The sequence below is a fragment of the Excalfactoria chinensis genome, chromosome 5, assembly GCF_039878825.1.
Source record: "Excalfactoria chinensis isolate bCotChi1 chromosome 5, bCotChi1.hap2, whole genome shotgun sequence".
NCBI lineage: Eukaryota > Metazoa > Chordata > Aves > Galliformes > Phasianidae > Excalfactoria > Excalfactoria chinensis.
In genome coordinates, this window is record NC_092829.1 from 35,021,060 (window position 1) to 35,044,374 (window position 23,315).

Sequence of the window (23,315 nt, forward strand, 5' to 3'; positions counted from 1 at the left end):
AGAGGAAAAAAATAAAAGGTGGAGTTAGGAAAAAATAGGTCAGAAAACAGAATTTTTGTACCATCTCCATCTAGCAAGTAATTAAAAAAATATTAATCATTGCATTATCAGAGTGCTTATTACAGATCAATGTAAATAAACTGCAAAACAGGCTCTTTAAAACAACATGCTAATTATAACAAAAATAACAGAGAAAATATAATGCAACAATCTGATGGTAGGTCAGTCTTGTAGGAAGGAGATTCTCCACACTCCTTCCTGACTGAACCATGATTAGTGTCATCTTTTTATCCCTGTGGAATTCCTGTTGCAGGTCCTAAAGTAACTTACCCAAAAACTGAAGCTTGGCAGAAAGGTTGTAAGCAAATCCTTGAGGGATGAAGGAATAGTCAGCCTCATCATCTGGTGTAACGTCCTCAATAGTTAGCTTATGGATCCTGGAAGCATGAAGAAATGTCACTCCCTTACATTACCTTTCTGGCAAAAATGGGGCTATCCCAGGAGACAAGGTGCAAATGATAAGATTACTGTTTGTTCTCCTCTTTCCCTAACATCAAATTGAGCTACCAGGGCTGTGTACTGCTCTGCTTTCAGTATCTGGGTAAACCATCTCAGCACAGTGTCCGAGTGGACTCATCTTCTCAAAGTAAATGCAGAGTCTACTCTGAATAGAGGAAGTGGCTTCTAATCTTTTTTTTTTCTGGCCCTTTACCCTTAGAAGAGCAGTTCTATCACTGCTGACTTATTTCATTTGATCAAGACTGTAATTACAATGAACTGTAAAAAACAAGGTAAAAATTGACATTCCATCCCTTTATTAATGAAATCTTGGAACAGAATGCAGGAAGGGAGTAACAAGGAAGAATTTACCCTAATGCATAGTATTTATGATTTTATGAATCTTGCTCTTGATTTCCAGTAAGAGTTAGACTGCTCAGGCACTTAGGCACAGAATGGTGCAACTGTGTATGTTCTAATGTTTTCACATATAGAGACCACTGTTTTTTTTCTGAAAGGTCTTGTAAGTGCTGTATTCATCTGTCTAAACACTATTGCTGATTTTTAAAGTTACTAAGAATGCGTTTTCTAAACAATTTCAACAGCAAGGAAATGTGATACCTAAATGAAAACTGAAAATGAGTTCTACTGATACCATAAATACGAAATGTACCAACAGCTTACCAAACAAGTTAGTGACTATATGTTTACTGCACACGAAAAGGTTTTAACTTTTTCCTCCTAGCTGTAGCCAGGGTGAAGTCTTGTTTTATATTCCTTTCCCCACTGAGATAATAATTTCTGTGGGTTATAGTGTAATACTGAAACCTGTATATGCTTTCTGAAAGGTGACAAACCTGCCAATATGGGAGATCTTTATCCTTTCATCTGGCACCACCTCCTTTCCATTTTTCAACCAGATTCCTTTCACATTTTCATCAGAAACTTCACACTTGAAGACTGCCTGGTCACGTGCTTTCACTGTCAGATCCGCAATGCTCTGGTAAACTTCCAGCTTTTTCTCTGATTTTGTGAGAATAAGCAATACGCACATCAACAAATAAGAAAAGCTCTCATATGGCTCTACTGAGTACAAAAAACTAGGGCTGTTCGTGAAAAGGTGAAATATGAAGGGAAATCCACAGCATGAGGGGCCTTAACAGGACTGATAGCTAAGCACCTGTTAGTATGAGAGTGTCTGTTTCATCTTGCATGTAAGTCTGAGTTCTCCCTGAGGTCTCTTCTCTATTATCAAACCTTATACAACTGCTGAAGTACTTCCCCCCCCCCCCCCTTCTACCCTCCATGGTTTGAGGCTTTTCCTACCCCTCTCCACTATCCTTGGAAGGTTACCTTTAGCCTGTTTTCACTTTTCAGCTTCTGTAATATTATCTGCACTTACCTTGTACGATTAGTTCAGCAACCGATACCCCACCGTTTGTCTTCACTGTGTAGTGTCCACTGTCCTCCTTGGTTGACTCATTAATAATTAGGTACTGCTTTTTTCCATCTTTCTTAAATCTGTATTTGAATGTTTCTTCCCGTGTCAGCTCAACTCCATCCTTCTCCCTGCAATCCCAAACAATGTTGAGTCATTTTTCTATGGGTGGAAGAGGTGAGTGAGAGTCAGCTCAGTGTTGAAAGTCACAAGATAAATCCAATCGTTATAAAATTTAAAGTTAGCAAAAAAGAGACAATTTCACAAATGCTAGCAGAACCAGAACTACTAGGGAACAGAATGCTACTAGCTTGACCATTCATGTTTGCTGGTTATTTGACTTCTGTTCCAAGAGAGTTCACTCATAGGGAATTCCTTGTTTTGTATTATCCATGTGCTGTAGGTACATAACAGTATATTAAATGCTGTAGAAAATACAGCGATGAATAAACACCTTAATAGCAGTGAAAGTACAACCTTAAAAGCTCTGCTATGAGGTAATCAGAACTTAATTTTCCTGATGTGAGTTGTAGTTATTATAATTTAATCATTTCTGGGCATCGGTAAAAGGAAAAAAAAAAAAAAAAAAACCAAAAAAAAAAAAAAAAAGGATAAAAGGATGATTTTTAAATAAGGATATATTTGAAATTTTGATAGTTCTTTCCACTCAGGGATGCTGCAGTATATTTAAGACATTCTAAATAAAGCTTCATGATGCAGCCTGAGAGGAAATCTAATTATTGTAATTTCCAGTCATCGTCATCATGAAGGGAAACAAGCAGAGAGGATTCAAGCTGTTTAGTCAAGGTCACACAAAAATACGTAAGACTTTTTAAAGCTGTCCTGTTCCTAATCCTAAATAACATCAGCTCCATAAAGCTAACATGGAATTTCTTCAACTTTCTTCTTTTGTAGCTTTTTCTTTTTCATCTTTATTTGAAAATATTCATAGAACTTGAATACCTATGCAGTATGTAAAGTGTTTTTGTTATGCTTTTAGTATAACAAGAAGTTGCTTTATGTCTTGTGTTGTTGTGTTTTTTTTGTTTGTTTGTTTTGTTTTGCCAGCTACTCAGATTAACATGTGCTCATAGGATAGAAAATTGCAGTGCAGGTACATTAGAACACACTGTATCTGATCTCTAAGTAGATGTATACAATCTGTGTGTCAGTCTGCTGAAGCAAATCACAGACTGAAGCCTTGAGCAGATGCACAAATCCTGCAGTTTGTTGTATGGAAGTACCTACTGAAACCTCCTTTCAAAATATGCAGCTTATCCCCTCCTAACAGTTCTTTAGAGCACAGCTTATTGGAACCTACAGTTGCAGCAGAAAACCACAGCTTTCCAAATCACAGGGCTACAATAATAGGAAGAAGGACACAACGTGTTTCATGTGGTTGTTATAGGCAGTATGTAGTGTTATGTCAGGATAATATTCTTTGCTTGCTGACTGCCAAGAGCCTGAGGTCACCTGCATGGTGTTTTCCTGAGCTGATGGTCTTGTGTATGCAGTTAGTTCTGGAGGAAATGCAATACTGTAATGTATAAATCTTTGCTGAACTCTGAGAATGTACTGTAACCCAGAAACTCCACATGCTGCTGTGACAAAAACAGGCACACACACTGGTCAGTGTTTCAAAGATGAATTTTTCATTTAGTTTGGTTGTGTTTTTTGATATGTGGCTCATTAAAGCTCTCTCAGTGCTCTATTCTAGCCCTTTAGAAAGAATGAGGTCACTTGAAATCTTGTCTAAATAATGAAAATAGAATGTTTGCATTGAACAATGTCCTAAAACCCCATGATGAGAATAGTAAGTATTTTTATCTTTTGATTTAGGGGTGCACTGAAAATAGTGGAATGACAAAACTATAAACCTTGAAAGAGAGCCTGATTTAAAATATTATACAGATGCAGTGGAAAAGGAAAAACTTTTTATAAAGTGCTATTACAGCCCATTGGCAACAAGCAATGAAGCAGTAATGTTAACTGATAATTGAGGTGTAAGAGGAAGATTCTATAGAACAGTGGAAGTGTTGGTTAAAAGACCACCATAAATTACTTGCAGTGACAGAGAAACTACGTAGTAGTGGGGGCACAGATTTATTGCTATTATGACTTCGCTATAGTTTGTTTTCATTGGAGATCTTTGCTCCAGCATTCAGTCATGGAAAATCCAAGTCAAAATTATGTATTTCATTACATCTTTTTCTTCAAGAATTTTATTCCTCCATCTGAAGTTTAGAAATAACTACACTGTAGTATTTTGTAAGAATAACATGAAATCTTGCAGATGATTGTTGTGAGAACATTCTTTCCTGTTTACTAGAAGAGGCTTGTGTGATGAGTTCTCTAATCCGTAGTCTGATGGCAATGCTAGAGGCCTCTTAAATCTTGTGCAAGTCACATATTTCCTTGTTCATGTGCTTGTGACTTCATCTCCTAGGTTTAAAGGAGGATATAAGAGCTGTAACAGGTTCCCTTAGTTACTGTCTGTTACTTTGCTTAAACTGTTGAGCATTTCCCTGACAGGATGTGGAACTGGAGTTCTTTCTCCATACCATGTTTTATGTTTTTCCTGGACTTTTCTTTCTCTTGTCTTTGTTGCCAAAGAGCATTGACTGAACCTCATGTAAAAACAGTGAAGTGTAGTGTAAATGACTAACTGCTGTTTTCTGTTGCTATGCATTGAAGAGTTTCTCTGACCACTTGCTGCATTTCAGGCAGACAGCTGCTCCTTTGCCCTTGTCACACCAAATGCCCATCCCACTGATAACAGCTCTGCAAGATGTATGGGAGTTGTTCAAAGGCACAGGATCAAAGTGTGGCAGCTGCACTGTGCTCTGAGGGACAGATATGGTTGTCTCCATCTCCTGTGACTAGGCATCTGTAAACACTTCCTGAACAATAGCGTGTGTGCCTGTGCTTGTGGTTTTAATAGTGAAATGCTTATGTTGTAACAGCTCTTGGGCTCTATTTAAATTCTATGTTCCTTCCTTTGGGAGAGAAGATGAGCAAAAGCACTTTTCAGGAATGTTATGGGTGTTATGGGAACATTTGATAACCATGTGCTTGAAGCTGTTAACAAGCACAAGAGAATTTCATCTGGTAGAGAAATGAAGTGAGAACAGTGTGCATAAGGCCTGGTATGTGAGAACTGCCTGCTGTGTCTGCTTGAGCATTACAAACCTCCCAGCTTCCCCTCAGCTGGAATGTCCAGCCAAGTGGACTCTATGGCCACAATGTTTGTCATCTTAATCCCACTTGTTGCTTATGCGTAATGACCGGCTTTGCAGGATCACCACAATGAATATGTTAAAATCAGTCAATGACCTTCCCTCTCTGTGGCAGCAGACTCTGACTTTTTACTGATGTGAAAAAATCTAATTGCAACTGAGAAGTTCAGAGCTCATCCCAATACAGATCTGATTAATCTGCGCAGTAGTTAGATATTGCTGTCAAGCATTTAGAAAACTTCAAAAGTAATGGCTTGGTAGAGTCAGTAGCATCCTGTAGGTGCAGAAAAAGAAATTCTAGAGACTATAAAATGTATACACTTAATTTGTTGCCTGTTACTTTCTGGCCTCTCAATTCCACCTCAGTGTATGAAATATAGGACAATGTCATATATATATATATATATATATGTATATAATATATATATTTTATATATATATATATATTTCTTTTTCTTCTGAGATCAGTGTTGTAGAATGTCTTCATTCTTTTTATCCCACAGCTCTTCTCCAAAAACACTGATTCTTTTGTTTTTATGTTTACTGTTTTTTGTAGTTGTTGTTTTATGTTTCTTTCTTTCCTCTTCCCTTACCATTTCACAGTAGCTCCTTCCTCAGACACTTCACACTCAAACTCCACTCTCTCTCCAACCATCACCATTTGATCCTCCAGGGGGTGAGTGATCAGGATTGGGGGCTCTGGAAATGAAGAGGCCTTTATTTAAACAGTGTTATGAGAGACTGAACACCACAGGTAAATTTCAGTCACTCTGCAGGAAGAACCTGTGGCAGAATAAAAAGCGATACCCTCTGTGCTGGATCATGCTATCAATGTAATCAGATGATCTCTTGATACTTGGTTATTGAGACAAAATGCAAACACAAGATTAATCAGTTTTCGTATATATTTTGAAGTTCTAAGCTGGGTATGTTAGTTTTCTGTACTACCTGATCGTCTTATGAAGACTGAGGCACATATTTCTCTTGAGTAGAATCCTAATTATTAAAGCAAGTTTCTACCCCCTATTGTTGGTAAACATGGATAATTTCCAAATGAGAATTAATGATAATTATTGTGCTCTTTCTGTGTGCTTTCACAGATGCAGCTACTGGGGAAGTCTTTCTTTATTTAACTTTAAGAAAAATACTTGCTTTAATAGAGCTCAGATTTTGCTCATATGTTTATGAATTTCTTTTGAGATTAACACGCCTGAGAATAAAGAAAATTGACAATAATTTGATGTTAAATGTTAGGGGGGGAATCTATTTTATTTGCAGTTGCTCACCTTTTACAAATAATTCTGTGAAGCTCTTCTCCTCACCTACCACACACTCATAGGCTGCATCATCAGCCAGAGAGCAGTGGTTTATGGTCAATATTCTCTTATTCCCAATGGCCTCAAAAATGTATCTGAAAAAAAGAATGTAAGTGTAATTATCAGAGAATTTCTCCTCTGGACTCAATTGGTGTCTTCCTCTGCTAGGCAGAGAAGAAAGCTCCACGCTTTTTCTCATGTCAGTGGCAAGATATGTAAAGACTTAAATCCTGTATCCCTGTCCTAGCACAGTGAATGGAACTAATGGAACTAAACTGACACATACAAACCCCTGTGAATGCGGTTGGTATGCTGGTTAGTCTGGATGCTTTTCTAATGCAGCCTTATAGCAGATGTGACTACTATTAAAATTACTTGTCACTGCTCTAGCACCAAACCATTGGAATTAGGTTTTGCAAACAAGCTACAGTGAAGTATATCCCATATCATACAAAAGTCATTTTGAACTGTGGATGCACAAACAGCAGAGCATAATCAGAGGACTTACTTGCTAGGTAGGTAGATGTGAGTATCCCATTCCACATGTAGAAATATAGAGCGCAGGGAAGAAAAGAAACAGCCATGAGAACAGTAAACTGGCCCCAAGTTTATGTAATATGTAGATTTCTTTACAGCTCCTTATCTTATTTCTCCCTACTTTATTCACATCTTTTTAAGAATAACGTCTGTTTTCCACTTTGTCCATGCTACAGCCCATTTCTTACACTGTTTCCTGTACTTCTAGTTTACCTGCCGCTCACTTGGATCTCCTGTCCGTTCTTCAGCCATTTCACATCAGCATCTGGATTGGCAACTTCAACCATTAATTTAATCTTTTGCCCTTTGTCCACTTGATAAGCAGGATCCAGTTTCTTGAGGAATGCTAAGATGCATAATGATTTAAAAAAAATACGCACACATTTATAAATATAACCACTATTATTGCATCTCTGTCAGGAAAACAAACATTTATTTCCTTCCCTTTTGTTTAGAGTCATCCTAAACCTTCTCCACCTTCTCTACTTTCTGCATCCATGTTTTCATTTTTTACAGTTTCCTTTTGTCTGTTCTTGTGCTGCCTATAGGATGAAAGCATGCATTATAAGGTAGAACATTTCAAATAGTTGTAAATATGTATTTCAGCATATCCTAAGGGGAGTTATAGGGAAGTGTGCCTGTAGGAGGATGATAAGAATCTTATCAGTACTAAGTTAAATTGCCTTTCCTTATCTGCTTCAGACTTTTAAGACTAATGATTTAAAATTAATTAATACTTGATAAGACTAGAAAAGTCTCAAGAATCCCAAATGTATCGCACTTCAAATGTTTTTAAGAAACCTTCCCAATGGAAATTAAGTTGTTTAAATGTATCACTGATGTCTGACATACTGACTAGTTTATGGGTTGTTTTTGATTTGTACTCAAGATAAAGGTAAGGGTCTGAGCAGAAGAAACTTGTAGAATGAGAAGGTTCAAAATACCCAGAGTTTCAGAGTAGACCAGAGCCCTGGGCACAGCTCTGATCTTTGCTTATCAATATTTTACATATCAAGACCATGAAACAATTGGAAAAGGAAACTGTATCTCACTCATATTGCTCATGCTCTTCTATCTGGCTGCTGTCCAGTTGATATATGAAGAACTCCGAAATAAGAATATACTGACATGTATTTGGAAGAAATACAGTTTGCCAACCTGTACTTTTTTTCTCTTCCTTCTTAATGCGTTTGAGGCGTTTCAGCATCCCACGCAAATCTGTGATACCATACTGAAAAGCAATTTTCTCATATTCAGAAGGAGGAGCTTTCCTCAGGATTTCCCAGACATCAACATCAGCTTGTGAATCACTTTTTCCATCTCCTCTGCAAAAAAGGATGAAGCCATTTCTTAATAGATAGTCCATATTTAGTATATTATCATCAAAAATAAAGAAATGGAGTAGGTTAGTTTTACTTAAATATATTTATTTGTGGTGATTAAAGTTCAAATGCTGTCCTGAAGGATTTACTGTCCAATAGCCAAGACAGGTAAATCTTAATTTCCCGTACCAGTAGGTAATTGAAACACAAGGAAACTTACTGCTCTATGATGACTATACACAAAACACATGGCAACGCAAATGGATATCCTGAGAAAGAAGGCTGTTGGTTTGTTTCCACAAGAAACAACCAGTTTTCTCAGGATGTTTTTCCTGTTTGCTAATTCAGCCAGATCATTAAAATACCTTATTATTTAATGCAAAGGCAGTGTTGCATAGTGGTAAATGGGACAATATTTACAGTGGTATTTTATGATTTAACTAGAGAACTGGTGATTACAGAAGTGTTTGATTTAGCAAAACCAACCGAAAATGAGGTTCTGAGACATTGGAAAATTATTATTTTGTTTGTTTGTTTGTTTTTTTCCCCTGTCATATATATATATACATATATATATTTTTATTTATTATTATTCAAAAATTCACAAATAGAAAAAGGAATTGGTGTAACCAATGGTATCTTACCGATTTGCAGTGCGCAAGAAACTGCTGAACTCAGGAACGATGAAGAGAAGTGTTCGGAAAAGCATGCAGCATCCCGATAGGCAAGAAAGAGGGCATAATGCATTAATACAAGCGAGCTATAAATGTAATCTTCACCTTTAGCCCAACATGCCTGTTTTTCAGTAGCAGGGAGATGAAGGTACTTATGCAAAAACTCTGAAAAAGCCTTAAGAAAAATGCTGTTCCCTAGTGATGTGAAATTCTCTCACTTGCTTTGTACTGTTCCACTCTGCATTCTAAGTTAGAAGTGTAAGCAATTCTGCTTGTTCCTAATGATGGCAAATGACCTTACAGGGATGTAAGTATCTCTAATTTGCTCTGTCTTCTTGGATCTGTTGCCTGCCACTGTGTGATAAACAGAGAATGGATGGAAGTAGTAATGTTTTCTTTACTTTTCCTGAACTTCTTGTGGTGGCTGTTTCTGATGTTACCAGGAGCAAGCAGATTCCACTGCAGCAGAGCATGCTCATTTAGCAAAGTCACGTACAGTGGTAAACCCCAGCATGCAGACCACTTATGCAGCAGGCAGTGTTGAGAAAAGTGGAGGATTATGGAAGGATTATCTTTCTGTTATCCAATGGAGGGTTATTTCTTTCAGGAAAAGAACAGTCCCTTTAGTCTATGAGAAATATTACTACTTAAAAAAGCATGACTGTAGTTAGTCTAGGCCATAGGTGTAACCAAACGTTTCTAACAGTGTTGTGACTGACCAAAAGGGTTTTATTTGTAACAAGAATATGATGTTTATTAAAGAACCACAGTCAGTGCTTAGCATTTCCAGCTTTATAGTTCTTGAACAGGTGAAGGGAGACAATGGACAAAGGATTTCAGCTCAGTGAATGCAAGCTGAAGTATGGCATGCAATGTATTTTATCAGTGGAGTGGTTTAGCACTCACTGAGCACTAAGTCCTCACTAGCACTCACTGGACTGATAGCATATCTGAAGTTTGGACTCCTTGGAATTTTAATTTTTGATATATATATATATTTGTAATATTAAGGAAAAAAATGGAGAGGAACAAAAGCATAAAGCTAAGGGGATGTTTGATCTTGTTTTTGTGAAACTAATGTGTCAGTCTTGTTCAGTGGCAGTGGCTGCAATTCTTAGTGAGCTCTCATGGTGTTCATGAGAGATTTCTTTTTAATGAAATTCTGCTCTTCTTGTGGGTTATCCTTGACAGTTGTTCATACTGACTTGACAAATGTGTGTACTGTCAAAAAGCTTGAATAAACATGAATAAGGTGTGGTTGTGAAGGAAAGGATGTTTTTCTCTGTTAAAAAAGTGCTTATAAAAGTTTAGTAAAGAAGCATGATCACATATTTTACTTGAAATCTCATTACGACTCTATATGTTCCATTTGAAAATTTGTCAGTCATGTATTTATGTGAACTGAAAACAGTGTTGATTTTTTTTATTTTTTATGATCTTAAGACCTCTTCTCAAACTCCTTTATCACACCTGAAAGCACAGCTGGATATTCATTGCTATTCAGAGCACTTGTTTAAGCCAATATATCAAAATGCATACAATTGTTTGCCATCACTCAAGTCAGTGCTGCACAGCAATCCCTTCCCTGTGCCCTGGTTTCAGTCAACATGGTGTTAATAGTGCACTGAGGATTTGGTTGTCGCTTAGCAATGGGTGTGTGCCCTGGGGCCACTCTGTGGGGAAGAGGAGGCACTGCTGGAGGCAGTGGGCAGGAACTGCAGGTTGGACATGGCTGGCTGAATATATCTCACTATTGAAGAGACCTCCTTAATTTTTTGCTTTGACTTTTCTGTTACTCAGTGTCATCCCATTTTCAGATCTGGCAGTACTGCTTAGTTGCATGGAAGTGGAAATGAAAGAAATAGATGTACTTCTAACTACTAGTATTTACAGTAATTAGAGGAGAAAGCTTATAACTTTCACGTACATAACAAAATGGCACTAAAAGTTAATTGTTATCATTTGTGTAGTGTTGAACTGGGTTTTCAAAAAGAAAAAAAATAAAATCCATTCTCTGCCTATAGCCAAATATGCTATATCACTATTTTGTTTATTGAAACATTCTTTTTGATTCCAGAAAGACATAGGCTGTACTCTTTCACTATCCGTAAGAACTAAGTGGTGTATGAAAAGTAACTGAGAATTTGGACTCTCAATGTTTCTCCCACCCTTAAGTTACTCTCTCTGATTTTGGGGATCCTTATCAAGGGTGATCACCTCATAGGTTAGCTATGCACTTAGGAGCGTTAAGATGGAGCTTAGTGGATCTGCTGTAAATGGAATATGCAGCTGATATGTTTTAAACATATGTGGAAGGGTTAAAAATAGTTTTGTACATCCCAGAGATGGTTCTTTCCTATCCCATTACTGTCAACTGAATGGACCCTGTCAGCTGTCACCTCCTTCAAGGTCTCTGCTCACTTTCCCATTTAATAGTTCTATGACAGCTGTTCCCTTCCTCTTCCCAGTGACCTCTCCTTGGCCCATGACATCTGTATGTCAACACCAGTTAATTAAATTACAGCGATAGGAGATATAATATTATAAGAAGCTCTTCCTATTATAGAGGGAACATGGATTGAGGGCACTTGTAAAAAGGGAGGAACAAAGCGGAAGTGATAGGAAGAACGTTCTTCAGTTCTTTTTGACTCTGCATAGCTCTTTGAAAGTTCCTCAGCATTAGGTCCTTTTTACCTGTCCTATTCTAATGAAAATCACTTTCATTCCATGGTAAGTTTGTATGCCTTTCAGTTCTTCTTTAGCATAGGAGCAGTCTTCAGCAAAGTCTGAAGGACTCACAGATTGCTTCTAAAGCAACTGTGAAGAACAGCTAGGAACAGTGAATGCATCAGTGTGCTTAAATTACCAAAACGCTGAATTTTGACCTTTCCTGTAACACACAAAGGGTCACAAACACTGATAGAATGCAGTGCCATTATTTTAGTGTAACAAATATTGAATAGTTAAATAATCAAATCGAACATTGCTGGAAATACCGGTGATATTTGCTACTTTTTAGAGTTCTGTGTTTGCTCAAAAGAAATTAGGAACACATAATTTTTTTTATGTTGGCCTCTATTTATTCAAAACTTTTAAAAAAAGATCACTGATTTTTTTTTTCTCTCTCTTTTTTTTTTTTTTTTTTTTTTTTTTTTTTTTTTCTCTCTCTTCTTTTTTCATGTAGAAGTTAGAATGTGTGCACATCTACCATGTTTGAGCTCTCAGTTTTGGTTACTGCAGTTATTCAGAAAGTATATTTTCCTTACTTTAAAATTAAAAAAAAAAAGGAATTCACTTTTTGTCTCATACTTTTCTGGGGCTCAAGATGAAACAAGAATCTTTGATATCAATATCAGATAAAGGAAGTTTGGTTGTTGTAGTTTCTTCTTCCAGTTGACCCCTTCGAGGGTTCTGGTCATGGTGTTACTGCAAAACCAGAATACACTTCTAGTTGGATATATTACAGAGGTCATACATAATGTGAGGCTTGCTTTGGCCAAGCTAGCTATAATGCTATTGAGGCTTTATTGCTTTCCAGAGTCATCTTACTTCAGATGTCTGCTTGATTTAATTCTGTGTTCTTTTTGAAGTTAGAATGCTTCTCATAAGTAGAGATAGGAACACCTGAACAGAAACTGACCTTCACAAGTTCACTAAGTCATGGACTGTGAAAAGTGATATTGACTATGTATATTTGCAAAACATGAGTCTTGTGACAAATACTTATAGTAACTTCATGAGACAGAAAGTGGGAGTGACCATGGACAGTAATCAGAAATAAGCATGCCAATAGTAATGGATGATAATGAGCAGTGGAAACTTTACCTGAAATAGAATTATTTTGTAATGGAGAAATCTGTACATTTTTTGAATAAGTGACTTTAGTAGTATATTCACTGTACATGTTTAATGATGAGTACAGTAAAACTTGAGAGCATATTTGATTGGCACTAGCGTGTAGATCTGGCAGATGGTGTGGGATCAACAAAGAACTTCCCATTTTTAGTTGCTATAATAATAGGAATTCAAAGCAACAGCTTATTGAGAAAAAATTGTATGTTCAAGTGCTGTTTACATATGATTATAAAAGGAAATATTGGTGAAGAACAAAGGATGGGAAAATACACTGGTTTGAATTGAGTGGCCTACCCTTAATTTCTACTGACTGTTTAAAAGGCAGGTGATAATATTACTTCATTCTATCTAGTTTTTGTCACGTTATATACCTAAGATAAAAATGCATGCATTGTTTCAAACTAAATGTTACCTATATTCAGTGTCAGCCATGCATTTATAATCAAAAGAAGAAGAAATCTTACTCTCTGTTGCCAACAGTGGAATCCAAAACATCCAGATTACAAAGGCGATAAAAACACAAGCGGGGAGGTTGTGAAGACAGTTGTGCCAAAGAAGGATGATAGTGTGAAGAAAAAGTTCACAAAGAAAAGAAAGTAAAAATGAGACATTAGACTTAAAATCAAAATAGTAACATATGCTGTATAATATGTATGCAACATGGAATTTCTCTATATAGTAAATAGGTATAATGTGTCTAATACATAGTTGTACAGTGTAATAATAACAGTAACATTAAATATTTAATAAAAATGCTTCTCTTCCTGGCTCTTTCCTGTCATGTTATTGTAAAAACTTAGGACAGGAGGTTCTTAGTAAGGCAGCCTTGTAGATATGTATTGTAATTTTAGTTTTTGAAGTGAAAAGTGCTGGCAGAAACAAGCCCTGGTCCCAGGCTTTTCTTGGGCAGGGGGCAGGAGGGGAATTTTTTTTTTTTTTTTTTTTCCCCCCTTTAATGTAAGCCCAGCAAAAACGCAGCAAATCTTCATTATTTGTGGTAGCTGCCACAATTACCTGTCATCTTTCCTTTAGCCAGAGCTGCTTTAGAAAATCTACACGGATTCTAAGCTTAGGAAACTTCTGTTTACTCTACATCTGATGTTGTCCGAGTTATTCCACACAAGCTGATTATTTTATACCTCTGAAATTAATGAATTTTTTACTCACCTCTTTTTGAGTAGGGAGCTAAAATTCAACTCTCCAGATTCGTCAAGTCCCTCGGTGCTGTGTAGTAGCAGAAAAACTGAATTAGTTTCAGAAGGAAATGGAAACAGAGTTTTGAATTTGCTCTGATGTGGCAGATGACTTAATTAGGTGCTCTGCCTGTACTGACTTTCATGCAGGTCTAAGAAATTTACTGATTATAAGGAGAATTGTACAAGTTATTTGGGTGGTCCTATTAATATGGAATGTGTTTGCTTTCCTAGAGATGTTTCAGAAGCTTTCCCTTTTACTCACTAGTGCTTTTAGAAAGCTGTAGCTTCAGGAATATGGGTATTTTTTATAGTATGGACCTGTACAGAACCAGCTTTTCTATAGATGAAAATGACAATTATTTTTGCTATTATACCAACTTTTTTTTAATTATTATTATTTAATCTCCTTGTGATTCCGGAGTTCATTGTAAAGAAAAAAGTATCACATCATTTGTGCTTGGGAGAGCAAAAGTAAGAACTCTGTCATCTGACTCACGTTGGGTTTTAAATGGCTCAAGAAATACCATGACATAATGTTGTGATGAACAGATTTATGAGGAAAAGAATTTGGCGATGCCATCTCACAGCATCACGTGATCTTTAATTAACGTATATGCAGAAATTACTCTTTCAGATGAACTTGTGATAGTAGAAATAACGGTGACTCTGATAACACACTGTGCTGGTTACATCAGAAAAAATCAGTGTCTGTAGGCATGTAGACAGAATGTAAGGGGAACTTGATCTGACATGAACAGGTATAAAAATATGTAAGAAAATGGCCTCAGCAGATAAACCATGGGCATTTTACTGGTGATAAAGGTAGAAGGGAAGGGAGTGCTAGGTTTTTGGTTGTTTGTTTTTGCTGCTGACAATGCAAGGTTGGCAGGAAAAAAATAACAATTCACAAATGGTTTTATTTTGAATCACTGCTGTTTTAAATAAGCTGTGAGAAGAGAACTTTCTATTAAGAAAGTACCATTTTTTACTTCTGTGATTACTTTCAAGATAGTACATTAGTAGAAAGGATAATTTTCTTGTTATAACATTCAAGCAAGGAAGTGTATTTCTGGCCACTTTGTTCCCTGCTTTGAGCAGATTTTCAATTATTGCAGGCATAAAATATATACAGAAATTGCTGTTATAACATCAGATTTGAAAAGGCTTCTCGTGATCAAATATTCAGGAAAGCCGAATCTAGAGGCGGGCGGAGAATTAGTCATGTTATTACTTCCAAGATGGGAATTACAATCAGATTTCCAGGAAAGCCCAGCAATCAGTGTTTAACTTTTCTTTAAAGGTATGGCTTTAATAATTGCTTTAGCATGCATAGTTAAATGTCATTTTAAACTGTTTAAATTGGTGTAGAAGACATCAAGACCAAAAGAGTTAGGATAGGCAATTTAATGATAATTAGGGTGGAGAGTGTGGCAGGAAACGATAGTTTTGTGCACATATGAGTTGTTAAGTTTAGTTACGAAAATTTTGGTTAGGGTATGATCAGTCCAGAGGGAATGATGTAGAACAGAAGGGCAGGTGTGCACATGATTTGAAGTCTGTGTGAAGATACAACTTTACAAACACATGCTGTTTTTTGTTTTTTTTTTATGAATCTGCCTCTCACTGAAGTATCAAACTACAGTTTTCAATATCTTATGCCACTACTTACTGTTATACATTCTAGAGTCCTGTAGCACTAAATACTATAAACCATTATTTATTGGGAAATTAAGTGTTTGTAATTGAAAGTGAATCCAGTTCTGTGTTGTTGTTTTTCTTTAATCCTTTTCTTGATCAGAGAGAGACAGTTCATTGTTAGGCTTTAATTTATCTGCTGACACAGTCAGAGACTACCTGAGAAAGGCTGAAGTCATCCGTCTGCCCCCTCCTGCCAGGCTCCTGAGTGAGGGTATTGAACACAGAGCTTCAGATTTCAATAGTTCTGTTTTATATTTGGCTTCCTTCTTAAAGAGGGAGCTAAAAATCTGAGCAGCCTGAAGCTGCTCACGTACTCACTCCCAAATAATTCTGAAATAATTCTTTTAATGCTGCTAGCAAGAAGAGAAACTCTTGAAAGCCTAATTCCACTACAGTGAAATTAACACAGTGCAGCTGTGCACTTAATGTTCTCTGAGGCATCACTGCAAGGCTGGTCAGCTACTTATAGCTGCATTTGACTGTAGATAAGTTCTGCAAGCCTTTTTTAGTTCTTTGTCATAGAATGTAAAATCTGATGTAAAATCTCACACAAAAATAGCACTTGTATGGAAAGCTTCAAGAAGTTGCCACGGTTAATTTTTCCCGTATGTTAGAGAACTTGATGTCTTTTGGAGTGTTCTTGGTCTAATAATTTAGTAAAAATACATTTAAAAAAACTAAAATGGAAACCAACTTGCACAAAGGTAGAAGAAATACTTAGCAATGAAAAAACAGATGTGTTAATGCTAAAATTCATAAAATGTTAGACATTATCAATTGCATAAAAGCATAGAAAGAAGAATGCTTAAGCAAAGCATAATGGTTATGCTAGTACAAGGTCTAAATTATTTAAATGATTCCTAGATGTTATTTAGTATTATAATAGTAGAAATGTTTTAATAGACATCCCCATCTTGGTGCTTGTTGGCAATTAAAAGCTTTGCTTTTAATTAATCTTTGTCTAGGAAAGTAATGAATTCTCCATGGAAATATAATCCAATCTGTGCAGGTTTCTATTGTACATACTCACGTGCGTCGGAAGGCAGCACGAATATCCATTTCTCCACTTACTGGTGCCTCTAATGTGACAAAGAGCGACAAACAAGAGTGGGATGACAAGTCAAAATAATGCAAAAATACTGTGCTATTTACAAAGCCTTTCAGTTAGTCATTTTATTCAGAAGTTTTTACATTGTAAATTGTGATCAGTCATCTACTGGAGGATTGAAGCAGTGGTTTAAGCACATGATTGTCACTGATTTGCTTTCAACATGCGGTGTTTAATGTGTGGTTTAATTCTGTCTATGCTCCATAATTGTCTGCAGCATGACAAATTCTCTTCCCTCTTGTTTGTTAATTCCTCTGATGGTAAAGTTTATTTCAATGCTAGCTTTGCAGATTATTTTGAAACTCCAATGAGAAAACTATTGGAAAAGAATTGTCTATTATTATTATTATTCACTCCCTGAAAGCAAAGGTAAATTCCTGGCAATAGGTAATGATGTATAGAAACTGCACATAGGATATTGCATAGAATTAACCTGTTTACTCTCCTGAAATCGGCAAAAAGCCATAGAGCAGTTGGGCTGCTTTGTACCTTGCTGTGTACTGTCTTTAAGAGCATTCCAGTTTTGACTTGAGTGACATTCAAGTTTTCCTTCTAATGCTCTATACCTCTGCCAACCCATACCAATTCTCATCAATAGGCCTATGTAATTGTGAGCTCTTCAGATCTATTCTTCAGATGTTTGTCTAGTTACTGCTTTGTGCCAGAAGGATCTGTTGATGAACAAACAGGAAGAAAAAAAAATACAAGTAAGAAAGAAGGTGGCAGGAGTTCGTCTTACCATTGACTGTCAGGTTGAAACTGGAACTGTCAAACTTGTCCTTGGTAGACACCTCACATCTGTACCCTCCTGCAAAAGTCATGTTTGCTTCTATGATTTCCATTTCAAATGTGTACACCTAGAACAGAGACCAGTGGTACGTTTTGCAAGTTAGAGAATGAAATGCTGAGGGAGGGAGAGAGAACACAGCATTTAAGACACAAAAGCAAATAGAGAAGTGATGAAATATTTTCATTTCCTTTTAGAATTACAAATGTCCTGAGTGTGTTACACATTACATCATAAAAATTACATACACATCATAAAAATTACATATTCCTATTTCAGCAAGAGCAGCAAAAGAGTATGATTGGTACAGGTCTGTAAGTGACTGTAATGTTATATTAGCAAACTATACTGACACACTGGTGTATGCAGTCATTACATATGGTAACTTCTTGTACGTTAGAAACAGCAGTAGAGCTTTCATTAAACAAATACAGCCTCTATCCAAAAGGTATGAAGTACATTTAAAAATTCAGCAAAACTAGTGCCTCTTTTACTTGTGAACAAGTCTGTCCTGTTCCATCCAGGAGAGGGTGATAGTGCTTCGTTTAGCACATGGGATAAGAAGCCATGGCTTAGGCTCTCTTATGTTCCTCATGCGTATCCCCGAACATTTTTGTGGAAGAGATTGCTTATCTACTTAAATTAGTCTAGAGAAAAGTAAATTCCAACATAAATAGCTGTATGCTTAATCTGTATAGAAATATGACAGATCATGTGTAAATATCTGTCTGATTTATTGTTTTCTCTTAAATATAATCAGAATTTATTACTTGAGAGGAAGGTAGAACATTATGCATAAGAATACTTTTCCAGTCCTCTATATATTTTTTCATTTCATCGTAGATAAAGTAAATAAGAGTCTGGATGTAGTGCTTGTCTCATGTCTGCATAGTCAAAACATAGAGCTGCAGGCATAAATATAACATTGTGTGAAGCCTTGGGTACCTCAGTATTAAAACATTTCTAGATAATTGTGTATTTTCTCCACATTAAAATCAATATGTAGGAGGCTGAGAATCTTATGCTATCAGTTGTACCTTATTGTTTCTGTCATAGTTGTCATGCAGCTGGAGATGTTTCCCCACTTTGCTTGCCAGGTCCATCCACTTTCCTTTGAACCATTTCACTGATGGTTTCTTCAGCAGGCTCTCACCTGCAACTATGGCAGTGAAAGTGATGTTTCCACCTTGTAAGGCAAGTAGGATAAAATGAGATTATGAGCAATGTTTTGTTTAGTATATCTTTTAGGTCACTGCAGTAATCCCTTGGTGGAGAGCTAAGCAATCAGGCAGCAGATGCAGTCTGCAACCACTTGACTTAGATTTTGTACTCACCAACAGTAACTTCTCCATCCTGAGGACGTGTCACAAAGAGCCCGATAGGGTCTACAGGCTCTTCTGGTTGAGTCTCAGCAGGTGGAACTGCATCAAACACAAGAATTACTAATTAGGACTTCCTGTATCGGCTCCTGTTACAGCCTATACAATAAATTTAAGTCGTTTAAAAATGTCTCAGTATATTTCTTCTATCTCTGAGGTTCGTTGTTCTGTCATCTAATACTAGCCCTCTCCTGGTGTCTACCTCACTGCAAGGATTTCCTGTCCTAGTTCTTCCCTTCTGCTAATGTACCACGCTTAAAATAACAGTAGTAGTTCTTTATTACCTTCTGGGTTTTGGTTGCTTTCTACTGGTGGAGCAGGCAACTCTGAGGCAGCTGGGGCAGGAGAAGCTTCAGCAGGAGCAACTGGCTCACTCTTTTCTGCAAAGGAATGTAAACCTAAATTACAGAATGCTTTTTTCTGAATAAATCTTCTAAATTTTCTGGAACTTAGAAGATTTGCTGCTAGGAGAAGGTGCCTACTGACAGCTGGATGTTAATGTTGGGAAAGAACTGGTATATGAACTTCTAAATTTTACATTCCTGATAGGCAGAAACTTGTCAGCTGGCGATTAGTGCCACTGTTAGCCTCAGTTATAGGAAAAAATAGAAAAGGTAGTGAAAAGTGATGCAGTTTCAATTGTTCTGAAGACTTTTTTTTTTTTTTTTTTTTTTTTTTTTTTTTTTTTTTTGTGAGATTTCACTTCATTCTGTGTGTGAATGTAAACAAATGCTCTAAACACAGCAGATCTGGTAGTTTGGGAGAAGATCTACACACTATTTACAGTCAGTACAGAGAAAGTATTTTAAAATTCCCTGTATCATTTGCTCCTCTGGAAATTTGTCCCCTCCATTAAAAAAAGTCATCTTACACACAAATTTAGGCAAGTTCATTTCGGGAAGTAGAGAAGGTAGAAATATTTGAACATAGAGATATTTGAAGAATGAGCAACTATGACAGAGGAAGGGAGGTAGAATTTTCTTGAACTGATTTAATTGCTGAAATATTTTTTCCCCCCTAGGTAGCAAAGAAACTTCCAAAGGGCATTGCTTACCCCTCACTTAAGTCTCATGTGCAGTTTTTGCTGTGTTTTTTCACCAGAGGTATCTGGCAATGTTATGCCAGAGAATAATTTGAGTGGCTCCTCTGAAACAAAGGGAAGTGGTTGTGTCTGGACAGGTGAGGAGACAGTTTCCAGTTTTGATAATGAAAAGCTAAGTTGTTATTGCTTGTGAAAATAACAATGACTAATCCAGTTAGTTATTCCTTACACTTAAATCTTACTAAGGTCTGAAAAACGAGACCATACCTGAGAGATGCTTTTATAACTTTGATGTGTAACTATTTAGAAAAGGCTTATTTTGAGGCATCAGTATATAAGAAATATAGGGAAGTTGTCTCATTTTTGGCATCCTGATGTCTCTTTTACCAATTTCTGTTTGTAAAAGGCATAGATATTTTAGACCACAATTGCGATTCCAAATTCAGTGATGCTGCTATTTGAGACTGTCTACATGTAGCATGTTCTGTCTGGAACTTACCTAAAAGATAGTGAGAACAACACAATTAGTGTAATATTTACCTTTTCATTTTGTCAGTGGGAAAGCCAGCAAGAACATGCTGCCACATGCTCTGACAACTCTTAAATTGTCCTAATCCATATTAGGATTACCCTTTTTCATAATCCTTCATGCACTGTTGTTGGAACAGGATACCCTATCTTCTGTTAAATATTTGTGAGCATCTTTTCAGCTGACCAGAAGAACTCACTAACATCATAAGTGCCACTTCTTATTTATTTATTGTAACAAAAGTAAAAGAAAAATTATAAAAAAGTGAAATACTAGAAGTGCTGAATGGAGACTAAAAGTTTTGGAGGAAAAAAAAGCTTTTGAAAGTGAATTGTAAAGAAGCACATTGAGATTTTCCTCTGCCATCTCAACTGTGTGGACTTCTGTCATCAAAAATGGGTGCCTTAGCCACAGGAAAGGTGTTACTTTGCTTAATATTGAGTATGTTTTAGAAACCTTACTGAAGCTTCAAATCACGTGGCAAAACAGATGTCTTGCTGGTAGAGTAATTTTACTTTTTTAAGTTAATTTCTATGGGCCTCATTTACAAATTTTGAACGTGAGCCTGGGAAGTACTGATGGAATAGAATTGCTTAGGAAACACTGTACCTGGTTCTTTGACCTTCAGTTCAAATTTGACCTTGGAAGTTCCAGCTATTACAGCATATGTTACATCATCTTCTTTTCCTACGTTATTGATTGTCAGTGAATGCTTTTTTCCTTCTGCCTTGATAATGTATTTCTCACTGGCAGTAATTTCTGTGCCAGCTCGCTGCCATTTCACCTTGATGCCGGGTTTTTCAGTCTCTGCTTCAAACACAGCTGTGCTTCCGGCTGTCACCTCTGTCGTCTTCGGCTTCTTGGTAAAGGCAGAGGCTAAAAAAAGAGAGAAGGCTCACTAAAATCTGTTTTGCAATTGTGGCATATCTGGTGTAGTCAGCTGTTGTGGCTGCAACAGCTGTCTCCTTTCTCTCCCATCTGCCCATGCAAGATATAAATTATAGTGCTTTCCACGGAGACGCTGTAGAATTGTCTCTGTGTTTACTGTGCTGCTTACACTCTGATTTATGCATTAAATGTTTCTTGTGTATAATTAGTTATCTTTTTTATTGACTTACTCTTTCATAACCATGCTTTTATATAATATTATTAATTCTATCATATTTGGTTATATCTGATACCTCTGCTGCAAAGTACCTGTTGCTTTACTACTTGGACAACAGCAGTAACTTTCCTAAACACTAGAATAATAGTTAGCCTTAAGCTTTTGATTTTACTTTATATTAAAAACAAACAAACAAACAAAAAAAACAACAAAAAAACGTAGCATGTAAGGATATATTCTTAAAGAAGCTGTTCATACTTGTTTTCAAACAGGTGCTTTAGTTAGCATAAATGCTATGCTACTAATAATACCATCTGCACAAAATCTCTATTCCTGTGCCATATGCTAGACTGTGTAACTTAACTGACCTCAGTAGGGTTACACCTGCAAAGATTTCATCTGATGCTGTTTGGGCTGCTGTCATAATACTGGGCATTCATCTGGCATTGCTTTGCAAAGAATTTAAAGATGCTTAAGTATCAAGTAAAGTGACTTGCAAATAACACCAGAATTTAGGTTGGAATATATTTTGCTTTCCTTTGTTATGTGAAGTCCTAAAATATGTTGTTTGTTGTTTTGTTTTTTTTTTTTCACCTTCTGTTTTCTTTCATTCTCTAATTTCATGAGCAAACAAATCTATTTTTTGCCCTGAGCCTACAGTATCTTCAAATGAGCTCCTTTTGTATTCTGCATGAGTGTGAAGTTTACAGTGGGAATGGAATATCCCTGCATGCATTTACTTGATTTCATGCCTGCAACTGATATTATTGCCCTTAAAATAATATAGTACTATAAAGATAGTAGTGCTCTATACTTTAGCATAGTACTTAGATGCTTGTTATCAATTGCACATCCTTTTGAATAGAGTACTGCACTGCAGTAAATATTGCCTCACCAGAGTGTACCTTGATGCGGTCTATCACTGTGACTTGATGTGCAAGTGCTATTGTAGGTAGCAACTCTAATGCAAGGAATTGGGAAAATGATTAAAGTTGTCCATGCAGCCACCCAATGCAGAGCCAAGTGAGTTCTGGGACTCACTCCTGAAACACTCCAGCTAACCACTAGCTGGCTTCTCTCCCCGTGACTCTAGAGATATGGTGGTAAATTGGCCTTTTCTTCCCTCCATGTGCTATCACCATCACTGTTCTATTTAAGCACAAAAGAATCTATAAATATATTAATTACCGAACAGCAGTGTGGCCTGCAAATGTTCCTCTCTCCAAATGTTTCAAGACATGCTTGCTTAGGTGGCTCAAGAACAACAACAAAAATTGCTGGACAGAACTATATGCACAGTGAAAAATCTCCACAGCCACAGCATATCTCTGACTTGAGGAAAATCCAAATACTTAGGTGGAAGTTTACAAGTAATTCTCCCTGTTTGTTTTTTTTGTTTGTTTTTTTTTTTTCTTTTGTTTTTTTGTTTGTTTGTTTTTGTTTTGTTTTTTTCTTTCTTTCTTTTCCCTGCCAAAACTCTAATTGATTTGGATTCCTGCTTGAAATGATTGTGCATATTTCCATTGAAGCATATAATTGGAAAGTACCAAGAACTTCCGTGATAAGAACCATTCCTGAGAACCCACATTTTCACA

The 23,315-nt window shown here is 36.6% G+C and overlaps 1 protein-coding gene across 1 annotated transcript in view; it reads right to left on the reverse strand.

Annotated features, from left to right (window-relative positions):
• MYBPC3 (myosin binding protein C3) overlaps positions 1-23,315 on the reverse strand; it is a 53,384-nt gene that overhangs the window by 24,053 nt on the left and 6,016 nt on the right. Inside the window, exons 2-19 of the mRNA XM_072338823.1 lie at positions 21,225-21,491; positions 19,329-19,424; positions 19,000-19,086; positions 18,703-18,851; positions 17,618-17,735; positions 16,801-16,849; positions 15,927-15,971; positions 14,044-14,100; positions 13,341-13,343; positions 8,992-9,015; positions 8,184-8,350; positions 7,239-7,371; positions 6,997-6,999; positions 6,459-6,583; positions 5,766-5,871; positions 1,901-2,067; positions 1,356-1,521; positions 331-437 (exon numbers count right to left, since the gene is read on the reverse strand). Coding sequence (XP_072194924.1) covers positions 331-437; positions 1,356-1,521; positions 1,901-2,067; positions 5,766-5,871; positions 6,459-6,583; positions 6,997-6,999; positions 7,239-7,371; positions 8,184-8,350; positions 8,992-9,015; positions 13,341-13,343; positions 14,044-14,100; positions 15,927-15,971; positions 16,801-16,849; positions 17,618-17,735; positions 18,703-18,851; positions 19,000-19,086; positions 19,329-19,424; positions 21,225-21,491 — 1,869 coding nt within the window. The remainder of the gene's footprint in view (positions 1-330; positions 438-1,355; positions 1,522-1,900; positions 2,068-5,765; positions 5,872-6,458; positions 6,584-6,996; positions 7,000-7,238; positions 7,372-8,183; positions 8,351-8,991; positions 9,016-13,340; positions 13,344-14,043; positions 14,101-15,926; positions 15,972-16,800; positions 16,850-17,617; positions 17,736-18,702; positions 18,852-18,999; positions 19,087-19,328; positions 19,425-21,224; positions 21,492-23,315) is intronic.